General features: G+C 47.5%; 1 protein-coding gene across 1 annotated transcript in view; it reads left to right on the top strand.

The window, feature by feature from the left end:
• Positions 1 to 548: 548 nt before the first annotated feature.
• rgl2 (ral guanine nucleotide dissociation stimulator-like 2) overlaps positions 549 to 12,673 on the top strand; it is a 99,066-nt gene continuing 86,941 nt past the window's right edge. Inside the window, exons 1-2 of the mRNA XM_072460149.1 lie at positions 549 to 714; positions 9,510 to 9,658. Coding sequence (XP_072316250.1) covers positions 9,512 to 9,658 — 147 coding nt within the window. The 5' untranslated portion in view covers positions 549 to 714; positions 9,510 to 9,511. The remainder of the gene's footprint in view (positions 715 to 9,509; positions 9,659 to 12,673) is intronic.

Below are 12,673 nucleotides of genomic sequence, written 5' to 3' on the forward strand. Positions count from 1 at the left end.
TAGTATCCGGGGCAGGAGTTCATAGTTGTAAAGAGGTTAAATGTGTCACGTGTGAGCATTAGGACAGTCCAGAACACGTGACAGTGGTTTGTACAGAATCAAGACAACAAATATCATTAAATGTAGATTATGAGTTCATTTTATGACACTAAAACATAAATATCAAAAAGTTTGATAAAAAATATAATTTTGTTGTTTGAATATTAAACCAAAATGTCCAACATTGGACTTTAAAACATTTATGTTTGACTCTTACAAGTTCTGTCTCCATCAAAGTCTCAGACTGTTTTCATCAAATGACCAAAAGTCCAAATTCAAATGTTGATTTATAACTTACAGCTGCAGTGACAATGTTGACTTCTGTTATTATGTATGGTCAAAACTGCAGCTGGAGGCACTGACCCCGGGCCCCGGCGCCGTGAGTGGCCCCTGGGCGCCGCGAGTGGCCCCTGGTGTTGGCGGTTGGAGAAACGGTTGCCAAAGCGCCGAGTGCAAACAGCCAGGAACTGTGACGTCACCGCGGCAGGGAGGGGGCGCAGTCCGAGCCTCAGTGCGCTATCAGCGGCCAGCAGAGCGCGTCTGCGGCCGGTGATACGAGCGCAGAGCCGGTGGTCCCTGGCTCTCGATGCCGATGGAGCACATGCCGCGCTGATCCCGAGGCTTCCCGAGCGGCCGGTCCGTCCAGCGAGCCCTGACCACAGCCCGGTCCGTCCGGTGAGTCCCGCTTCCTTATGGCTCCGCTCACCGACACAAGCAGCGGCTGTAGTTTGTGGACATGAAACTAAAGACGTGTGAAGTGAACTTTTCCCGCCTCCAGCCGCGTGTGCGCGTGCTGAGCCGGGGAGAGCTGTGTCCCGGCCCCGCTGTGTCCCGGCCCCGCGGTCCCGTCACGGTCTCGTCCCCTCTCGGGCCTAGAGCCGGTCACAGCGCCGGTCACAGCTGTGGATGTGCTGCACTCCTCGATGCTGCCAGCAGAGGGCGCAGGGACTATAAGAGTGCTAAAGGCTAAAGCGGGTTCACGCTGCTTACGGTCCGTTTTGGGAAGAATAGGACTAAACCAGCACTAAAAGTATGTTGTAACATAATCTATTGCAGTGGCTAACAACCTTTTTCTCAAGTATTTTACACGAGGATATGTTCACGACCCCAACAACCTTGAAATGATCCATCATTATTTACTGGTTAATGGTTAATACAGATGATACAGAACATGAATGATTCTAAAATAATTTAAATAAGCAATTAACATGCATAACATCCTTCATTCATATTCACTCAAACTAGTTTAGAGCCCTTTAGCACCAACCTATGGCCCTGTGCACAATAGTCCCACATGTGCACAATAGTCCCACGCACAATAGTCCCACATGTGCACAATAGTCCCACATGTGCACAATAGTCCCACATGTGCACAATAGTCCCACGCACAATAGTCCCACATGTGCACAATAGTCCCACATGTGCACAATAGTCCCACGCACAATAGTCCCACATGTGCACAATAGTCCCACATGTGCACAATAGTCCCACATGTGCACAATAGTCCCACATGTGCACATTAGTCCCACATGTGCACAATAGTCCCACATGTGCACATTAGTCCCACATGTGCACAATAGTCCCACATGTGCACATTAGTCCCACATGTGCACAATAGTCCCACATGTGCACATTAGTCCCACATGTGCACAATAGTCCCACATGTGCACATTAGTCCCACATGTGCACAATAGTCTCACATGTGCACAATAGTCCCACATGTGCACAATAGTCCCACATGTGCACAATAGTCCCACATGTGCACATTAGTCCCACATGTGCACAATAGTCCCACATGTGCACATTAGTCCCACATGTGCACATTAGCCCCACATGTGCACATTAGTCCCACATGTGCACAATAGTCTCACATGTGCACAATAGTCCCACATGTGCACAATAGTCCCACATGTGCACAATAGTCCCACATGTGCACAATAGTCCCACATGTGCACAATAGTCCCACATGTGCACAATAGTCCCACATGTGCACATTAGCCCCACATGTGCACAATAGTCCCACATGTGCACAATAGTCCCACATGTGCACAATAGTCCCACATGTGCACATTAGCCCCACATGTGCACAATAGTCCCACATGTGCACAATAGTCCCACATGTGCACAATAGTCCCACATGTGCACAATAGTCCCACATTTGCACAATAGTCCCACATTTGCACAATAGTCCCACATGTGCACAATAGTCCCACATGTGCACAATAGTCCCACATGTGCACATTAGTCCCACATGTGCACAATAGTCTCACATGTGCACAATAGTCCCACATGTGCACAATAGTCCCACATGTGCACAATAGTCCCACATGTGCACAATAGTCCCAGTGTTCTCGCGGGGCTGAGGTTGAAGGATGGCGGTGGGACAAACCGCGCCAGTTGCAAGGGAACATTTTAAGCTCTTTTTGAAACAGTGTCATGAGATGTAGTTTCCAGTGTTATTTACCTCGTTTATATTACACTCTTTACATATAGGCCTAAAATACAGACGGTTTTGGGGCCAGGGATTCCTTATGTGGTCGAATGGAATAAAGGTACATGCTATGGATATTTTTATTTCAAGACCAACTGTTTTCATCATTTTCACACTCGAGCCACGAATAGCGTCTCAGACAGTTTTTTGAAAATCCACTGAGGCGATGCTTGTGAACTACGGGATCAGCAACTTGTTTGGTTTTTTCATCAGCTTTAGCACTTTTCCGTGGCCTTTTATCCTCCTCCTCGTCACTAGGTTTTCTCATGAAACCAAAAGAGTCCAAAGTACCAGTAGCTTTCCGTTTTGCCGACATTAGGCTGAAGGAAGTAGATCCGCTGCTTTTTTGAACTGACCGTTACGAAGTCAGCGTCAAGACGGTGCTCTGCCTGTCCCCCTCCTCAGTAGTTGCGTTGATATTTTTATTACTCCGGAATAAATTGGTTTTCAAGATTTATGAGCCGCTCATCACTTTCACCCACGACTATCACAGACGCTCTCGCAGAACAGGAGCCAAAGCAACGTTTGGGACCAGAATGGAAGTGGTCCACGTTATTGAGTGTAGCTTTCTTCACTATATGAGAGCGTTATATGTGACTTGAATAAAAAACACAATCGTTTTTTTTCAACCTGGCAGAATCTCTTTTGGCATGGCTGTGACGAGTGGAAGCACCATGCTAAAACCCCTCGGCGAGAACACTGATTCGAAAGCTTAGGCCTTCTAGTTTCTGCAGATGTGCAGATGTCACACTGTCAGAACTCACACTACAGAAGCACAAATATACAAAACACATCCTTTTTTTCGTCTCACCTGAATATAAGGTCCTAAACAAGACATACTTCATTGTGTGCTTATGCTGTTGTCATGACAACAACTGTGTAAAGTTTCAGATCTCTAGGAACAGGCATTCTAACCCATTTGGATCTTTTATAGACCACAAATACCTATTATAACTGCTAAAAACAATGTATGTGAAAATTACATACATTTCCCAATCGAGGTGGGAAAGAATAAATAAATAAGGCTGAGCAAAATAATATGTCTGTTTGCCGTAACCCGACCGACCTGGTAGAAAACTAGCCGACTGAAAAAAAAAAATCAGCATTTTGTTAAAAAAACACCAAATTCTTTTATTTGTCAAATATTTTTCCAACTCGCCGGCCGTTCTTTCTTAAAGTGCCGTGTAGAATGATTTTATAGCGCTAGTAAACCTGTCTTTCATCCCAAGGGACGAACAATGCATTGCGCAACGTATATATGTCTTCATTTTCGATCCTCCATATGCTTCTGTATTAAACAGACCAGGCAGGAGAGAACCCATATTGTCTTTTACATGTTGATTTGCCTCTGTCAGCACCACTGGCCTGGCCAACTCTGCGTCATGGTGTGGCCTCATTTAAATTTGACTTGCGCATTGCATTCTGGGAGGGAGACACGCCCAGCAGCGTCATCACAACAAACATGGCGGCGCCCGTGTCCCCCACATGTTCCCCCCGCTCGACTGTTGAACTGTTGAAGCATGACCCCTGGACTGTTGAAGCCTGACCCCTGGACTGTTGAAGCCTGACCCCTGGACTGTTGAAGCCTGACCCCTGGACTGTTGAAGCCTGACCCCTGGACTGTGGAAGCCTGACCCCTGGACTGTTGAAGCCTGACCCCTGGACTGTTGAAGCCCGACCCCTGGACTGTTGAAGCCTGACCCCTGGACTGTTGAAGCCTGACCCCTGGACTGTGGAAGCCCGACCCCTGGACTGTTGAAGCCTCTGAGCCCTGGACTGTTGAAGCCTGACCCCTGGTGGTCACTGCGAGTCAAAAAATGGCCAAATTTGTATCTTTTTTTTTTTGCCTTCAAATAAAAAAAAATAAGAATTTACCGTCCGTCCGACCCACTTGAAAAAATGTTGGGTCGGGTTACAGCAAACAGACAATTTATTTGGGACAGCCTAATAATATATATATATATATTTGGGGTATAATAATACATATATTTAACAAAATGCGCGTCCAAAAGGCTAACACGATCAGAAAACCCACCCACCGTTCGAAAGCTTGACTCATTGGCTAGAATAATATGGCGATGGAAATGTTCTACATCACTGTTTTAGCACGCTAGGACAGCTGAAAGACTCAACGGGCATGCGTAAAAAGCGCCGCAATGGAGGCGTTTGTTTTATTCAAAGGGCTGTCCAGACGAACCCGTGAATGTAAAAACTCTTGGATGGTCTCATTCTGTAGCTGAAAGTGTGAGTAAAACAGACAGAACCAGCAGCATTTTGCATCTGGAGCGGTTTTGTTATGGACAGAGACATTTCGGATGCGAGTTTTGGCACAGAAGACAACGCTGTTTACTGAACGATTTCTCCAAATGGGATAACTTCAGGAAAAATACAAGTGGATATTGTTTTCTAATATTGTTATTATTGGTCATTGCTTATTGAGCCATAGTATTAATTGCAAATCAATGACATATTCGTTTTGTTAAATGATATTTAAAATGACGTATAGCTTGCTGGTAATGACAATGAAAATAACTGATGATAAAATAGTATGTCTAAAGTACAGTTTTAGCCCGTGCGCGGTCTCGCGGATGGTATGGTGCTTCAGACTTTTTTATACAAAACCTTGGGGACCCCGTAAGAATCTTTGGAGACCCAAATTTGGGTCCTGACCCAAAGGTTGAAAATGCATTATCCATTCATCGATTTTCTTCCGCTTATCCGGGCCCGGGTCACGGGGCAGCAGTCTAAGCAGAACCTCCCAGACTTCCTCCAACTCCTCCTGGAGTCTGGTTAATTTGCTATTGCAATTCTGTATCTGGAACTCCCACAGGATCTTGGCTTGGTCATCCTCTACCACCTTTGGAGGTGTTTCCCACTTTGATCTAAGGGTTTCCAGTCCATGTCCCTGTACACTATGCCAGCCACTTGCTTATGGCGCTCCCTGCTGCACCACTCACTCTCTCACCTGGAGAAGCCTGGCAGTGCTGTAAGGATTGTATTTTTTATCTCTCCAGCGCCTTCAACACCATCCAGCCGCTGCCCCTGAGGGACAAGCTGGAGACGGCTGGTGTGGAGTACGACCTGCAGAGTGGATCCTGGACTACCTCACGGACCGACCCCAGTTTGTGAGAGCCCGGAACTGTGTGTCTGACACTCGGACCTGCAGTGTGGGGGCGCCCCAGGGCACTGTCCTCGCGCCCTTTCTCTTCACCCTCTACACTGCAGACTTCAGACACGACACGGACAGCTGTGTCCTGCAGAAGTTCTCTGACGACTCTGCCATCGTCGGACTCATCACGGACGACGATGATGCGGAGTACAGGGGACTGGAGCAGGACTTTGTGGACTGGTGTCAGCGGAACCACTCCTGAAGACCTTCTCTGACTCTGTGGTGGCATCAGCTCCTGTAGGTGTGGTCTGCTGGAGCAGCAGCATCACAGAGAGGGAGAGGAGGAAGCTGGACAAAGTCATCAAGAAGTCCAGCTCCGTCCTGGGCTGTGCTCTGGACTCGGTGCAGGAGGTGGGGGACAGAAGGGTCCTGGCTAAACTCACATCTATGCTGGACCCTGAGTGTCGCCCCCTGCAGGACACTCTGTCCGCTCTGGAGAGCAGCTTCAGTGACTGATCCACCCTCGCTGTGTCTTCACACAGCGAGGGTAGGAAAGGTTTCACAGGTCTTTCCTTCTGCTGCTGTCAGACTTTATAACAAACACTTTTAGTCCTGAACATGTCATTCAGCTTCATACTCATGTAATGTTTACTCATTTAAAATACTGTGACATAATTTCAATCATCCTGGCGCAATGTTTACTGTCCATATAACAGCTGTAAATAAGAGTTTTATTTTTATTAAATGAGATTAAGATTTGTTTTTATAAGTTATCAATTTTTTTATTATTATACTTCTGTACCTAATCTGTGTTGCAACACTGGAATTTCCCCATTGTGGGACAAATAAAGGTTATCGGATCTTATCTTATCTCCTGGTGTGCTGTCCCTGCAGCATCTTACACCCTGCAGTTATGTGCAGGATGGTCTCAGGGCCCTTTGCACAGCCTACACCTTGGGTCTTGTCTGGTGTGGTAGATCTTGGCCTCTATTGCTCTGGTGTTCAGGGCCTGCTCCTGTCCTGCCATGATCAGGGCCTCTGTCCTTCAGACCGGCTCTTTCTAACCATCGGTAGGATTTCGTTCAGGATCAGTTATGTTCCAGTGGTACATCGTGAGAGACGGTTCTGTCAACCAGGACTTGGTGTTTGGCTCCTCTGGTGTCTTTGCCGATGCCCTTCTGTGCTTTGCTTATGTATTGATCCATGTGCCCACTTATCTTAGGTGCTATGATGCCTGCCATGAGCTTCCATGTTGTGGACAGACAGGTTATTGGTTTGGGATGGATGGGACTGTGCCCTTTGAGGGATCCTCCAGGATCAGGATAGTACAGCTCATTTGTGCTGCAAGGCACTGTGAGTTTCTTCAGCCAGTATGTGTGAATCATGTCAGGGTCCGGGGATGTCCAGTTTTTCTGCTGTCCAGGCTCTTTCTTGGATGTCTTTCACTGTGATGGTAACTGGGTTCTGTTCAGGGAGGTTGCTGTGGTCCGCACTTAGAGATCCACCAGCCACTGGGCATCGCTGTTTTGTGTTGCCTCTTTTTCCCATAAACTTTTCCAGCCGCTTCAGTTTCCAGCATTGGTGGGTCTGTTCTGCTGTTATTACACAGCCATTGAACGAACACTTTCGATGGTTGAGTTGCGGCAAGACGTCTGGATGCAGCCATGGAACTCTTTTTATCACGGAAGTTGTGGAACGTCCGTATAATTGGTCTTGGATGGTGGTTAAGAGCTGGTTTCGGAGAGAGATGAGCACAATCTTTATTTCACCAACTTTTGTGGGAAGTTTTAGATATTCGGGGATCCAGGTCTTCATATACTAGACCACGTCTTTACCCTCAGTGTCCTCTGTGACAATCAACAAATTACATCTGTTCTCCAGTTCGTCTGTCAAAACACACACCTGGTTTGTCAATTCTGCCACTTTGGTTTGTTGTGTGGAGACAGTGTCCATCAGGTCAGAGACAGTGTCCATCAGGTCAGAGACAGTGTCCCTCAGGTCAGAGACAGTGTCCATCAGGTCAGAGACAGTGTCCCTCAGGTCAGAGACAGTGTCCCTCAAGTCAGAGACAGTGTCCATCAGGTCAGAGACAGTGTCCCTCAGGTCAGAGACAGTGTCCATCAGGTCAGAGACAGTGTCCCTCAGGTCAGAGACAGTGTCCCTCAGGTCAGAGACAGTGTCCCTCAGGTCAGAGACAGTGTCCATCAGGTCAGAGACAGTGTCCCTCAGGTCAGAGACAGTGTCCATCAGGTCAGAGACAGTGTCCATCAGGTCAGAGACAGTGTCCATCAGGTCAGAGACAGTGTCCCTCAGGTCAGAGACAGTGTCCCTCAGGTCAGAGACAGTGTCCCTCAGGTCAGAGACAGTGTCCATCAGGTCAGAGACAGTGTCCCTCAGGTCAGAGACAGTGTCCCTCAGGTCAGAGACAGTGTCCCTCAGGTCAGAGACAGTGTCCATCAGGTCAGAGACAGTGTCCATCAGGTCAGAGACAGTGTCCCTCAGGTCAGAGACAGTGTCCCTCAGGTCAGAGACAGTGTCCATCAGGTCAGAGACAGTGTCCCTCAGGTCAGAGACAGTGTCCATCAGGTCAGAGACAGTGTCCCTCAGGTCAGAGACAGTGTCCATCAGGTCAGAGACAGTGTCCCTCAGGTCAGAGACAGTGTCCATCAGGTCAGAGACAGTGTCCATCAGGTCAGAGACAGTGTCCCTCAGGTCAGAGACAGTGTCCCTCAGGTCAGAGACAGTGTCCATCAGGTCAGAGACAGTGTCCCTCAGGTCAGAGACAGTGTCCATCAGGTCAGAGACAGTGTCCCTCAGGTCAGAGACAGTGTCCCTCAGGTCAGAGACAGTGTCCATCAGGTCAGAGACAGTGTCCCTCAGGTCAGAGACAGTGTCCATCAGGTCAGAGACAGTGTCCCTCAGGTCAGAGACAGTGTCCCTCAGGTCAGAGACAGTGTCCCTCAGGTCAGAGACAGTGTCCATCAGGTCAGAGACAGTGTCCCTCAGGTCAGAGACAGTGTCCCTCAGGTCAGAGACAGTGTCCATCAGGTCAGAGACAGTGTCCCTCAGGTCAGAGACAGTGTCCCTCAGGTCAGAGACAGTGTCCCTCAGGTCAGAGACAGTGTCCATCAGGTCAGAGACAGTGTCCCTCAGGTCAGAGACAGTGTCCCTCAGGTCAGAGACAGTGTCCCTCAGGTCAGAGACAGTGTCCCTCAGGTCAGAGACAGTGTCCCTCAGGTCAGAGACAGTGTCCCTCAGGTCAGAGACAGTGTCCATCAGGTCAGTCTATCTCACATTCTTGGATTTCAAATGACGGATTTTTGCCAGGGAAGTGGGCGGAGCAGGTGAAATAAAGATGGATTATTCCCACTGATACGACTGCAGACGAACACGTCCAAACTAAGCAGACATCATCCCAGAAGTCCAGTTACATTTTTTATAGCAAAAATAAAGAATATTAAAGTTAATTGAATTGAATATTAGAGCTCATAATTGAATTGAATCATTATTTCAATCAATAATTGTTATACTGTCAAAAGTTAACCTGTAGAGGAAGAACATCATTATAATTAGGATTTAGTAAGTTTATTAGTAGAGCACATTTCAAAGTGCTTCACCACAGGAAAAATGCATTAAAATCACAAATGAGTTGAAGACACAAAAGAGAAGCTAAACAAAACTGTTTCTAGCTTAGATTTGAACATTGTCAGTTCAAGTGACATTGTTATTGCTGTTTTAAAGCAATGAATTTGAACAGATTATCATCACCAACAGTATTTAATATGTTTTTAGTGCGTGATTAAAGCAAACGGTTGATTGGTCGGCACAGCCCTTCACTCATCTGTATCGTTCCTTGTTCTGTTCTTTCAGACATGCTGCCCAAGAATCTGCGCACAGGGGGGTGTGACCTGCCGGGGGTGGAGTCCTACTCTGTGCCACTGATTGGCTACCGGCCACTGTCACCTGATAGTTCCAGTAACCAATCGTGGAGGAGCGTGGCGGAAGTAGAGAGCGCACTGGTGAGTGATTCTACTGTATATGGAAAACATAACTCCAACATGGAAACATTTTCTTCATGAATTCCATAGTCCTTTTTGCAAGTTATTATTATTTGTTAATATGGTCAGGACGGTGCTAATGAACATTTAACAGGGCGGATTGTCCCACATTCACTCTCACAAACACTCTGTTCATTACATCCTTCCCAGATCTGACGAGATCAGGCTTTGACAAGTTGGTATGTTTAGGGTGAAAGGACTAAACAACAGACAAACTAAGGGTGAGGGTGACTGACTTGTTTTTTCACCAACTGCAGAACAAATGACTGGTGTGGCTCAGAAAGGACAACAAAAGAGTGATTCCTAAAAAGTTATGGAAAGTAATCAAAATCAAAAGCCGACTCTTCGGCTGCCAACAATCTGTCATGCTTTTATGAACAAGGAAGGTCTAAAGTTGACTGAGGAATCTAAACTTTCTTTTTGGTGTCGGCTGGTCATCGGCTCATCAGCTGCTTTTTGATTCTTTATTGCCTTGTAAATCAGAGACAAAATCAGATGCAAGTTCTGAAATCCCTTTGGGAAGCAAACATCTGGATCATTTAATTATACTTCGATGTCATTTGGTGAAGTTCTAAGTGATTCCAGAAAATCTGGAACCTTTCTTCTTGAAATATGCTGCACTATGCGCTATATTAGAGCTAAGCCACTCCAGTGGATCGGGCTGGCTCAGGATCATGCTAATGATCACAATGTGTTAAACTGGCAGGAGCCTCTTTTTCTGGATGTGTTCAAAGGAGTTAACATCAATCTGAGAAATCAAACCGTTGTTAAATCCAGTCAGAGAAAAGCACAGACGTCTTCCTTGTCCTCAAATAAGTGCTTCTATGTAAAAAGAAACAAAATAGTCGTAATACTGCTAAAATAGGCCAAAGTTTGTCTGTCAGCATCACCATGTTTGTTTAGGTCAGGCATGTCCAAACTAGGGCTCGGGGGCCAAATGCGGCCCTCAGACCAATTTTTGTTGGCCCTCCAGCGTCCTGCTTTTGTCGGCCCAAACAACAAAAAGTAGTACTTTTTACTGTAAAATCGGGAAAATTCAGGCACATTGATGATATACCAACCTAATATTAATGTTCCAGGTCTAATTAGAGGTGTGGAGGCTCATCGCAATGACGTCAAAAGCAAAATTTCGAATGATTCACTTTGTCGATCAACAAATTCGACATTGTCAAGTTGTTTTTGGCCCTCTGCCCCGTTTAAGTTTCAAATGAGGCCCTTGGTGAAAAAGGTTTGGACACCCTTGGTTTAGGTCCATTTGATTTTCGCCCAAACTCGAATGCTTCTACAGCGCAAGCAACCAAATGATTCTCAGGAGTTTGTGAAACAAATATGGCCAGAATTCATTAGGCTGGACAGGTTACAAAAGAGGGCCTTGGGGCTCTATTTTAGGCCCAATTTTATTTCCCATTTATATAAATAATCTTTGGGTTGATCTGTCAAATGTCATGTACCACTTTTATGCCGATAGTACGGTACTTTACTGTTGTTCAACCTCACTGGGACGGCCTTTGAGTCATTGGCTCGAGCCATGGAATAGATATCATTCCATGGAATGCGAGGAGCCATTTTTCTCCCCTGGTTTATTTTCGCCTGGTTTCTTCTTATTATTATTTGGCCCGAGCGCCACAAGCTGGCGAGAGGCCTATTGTTCCGTAAGGACCAGCGTAAATACACGCATATATGTATGTATATACTGTACTATTCTTTTACATATTTAAACTACTCCTCCTTGAACCGACACCTTAACGTGGTGGAGGGGTTTGAGCGCCCGAATGATCCCGGGAGCTATGTTGTCGGGGGCTTCAAGCCCCTGGTAGGGTCTCCCAAGGCAAGGTTTACGGTGCGGGTGGAGGCCTGCTGACCGGAGCAGGAGCTGTGTTCACTGCAGTAAGTCAGACCTGTTCCCAGTGCATGTGGTACTCCTCAGGGCTGCGCTTTGTCACCGGTTCTGTTCATAGTGTTTATGGACAGAATTTCTAGGCGCAGTCAGGGGTCCGAGGGTGTGGTCAGGGGTCGGAGGGTGTCCGGTTTGGGGACCACAGGATTCCATCTCTGCTGTTTGCAGACGATGTTGTCCTGATGGCTCCATCAAACCCGGACCTGCAGCTGCACTGGGACGGTTTGAGCCGAGTGTGAAGCGGCTGGGATGAGAATCAGCTCCAAATCCGAGGCCATGGTTCTCGACCGGAAAAAGGTGGCTTGCCCTCTTCAGGTGGGTGGGGAGTCTTTGCCCCAAGTGGAGGAGTTCAAGTATCTCGGGGTCTTGTTCACGAGTGAGTGAAGGATGGAGCGTGAGATCGACAGTTGGATCGGTGCAGCAGCTGCAGTGATGCAGTCGCTGCATCGACTGTTGTGGTGAAGAAGGAGCTGAGTCCAAAGACAAAGCTCTCGATTTACCGGTCGGTCTACGTTCTGACCTCACCTATGGTCATGAGCTTTGGGTAATGACCCAAAGGACAAGATCGCGGATACAAGCGGTCGAAATGAGTTTCCTCCGCCGGGTGGCTGGGCGCTCCCTTAGAGATAAGGTCAGGAGCTCGGCCACACGGGGGGAGCTCGGAGTAGAGCCGCTGCTCCTCCAGCTGAGGTGGCTCGGGCATCTGTTCCGGATGCCTCCTGGGCGCCTCCCTCGGGAGGTGTTTCAGGCATGTCCCACCTGGAAGAGGCCCCGGGGAAGACCCAGGACACGCTGGAGAGACTATGTCTCTCGGCTGGCCTGGGAACGCCTCGGGATCCCCCCGGAGGAGTTGGAGGAAGTGTCTGGGGAGAGGAAGTCTGGGAGTCCCTGGTTAGACTGCTGCCCCCGCGACCCGGCCCCGGATAAAGCGGAAGAAAATGGATGGATGTATATTTAAACTAATAATAATATAACGGCCCCATCGCCCTGAATGGACCAGCCGCCTCTGCCAAGCGGGGAAACCACAGGCTGAGAGAGCATTTCCACCTTAGGGTTTTTTATTTTTTATTCCAAAGACC

This window comes from Eucyclogobius newberryi, unplaced genomic scaffold (genome assembly GCF_026437365.1).
Source record: "Eucyclogobius newberryi isolate DKJ021-1_F unplaced genomic scaffold, fEucNew1.0.hap1 SCAF_3, whole genome shotgun sequence".
In the NCBI taxonomy this organism is placed as follows: Eukaryota; Metazoa; Chordata; class Actinopteri; order Gobiiformes; family Gobiidae; genus Eucyclogobius; species Eucyclogobius newberryi.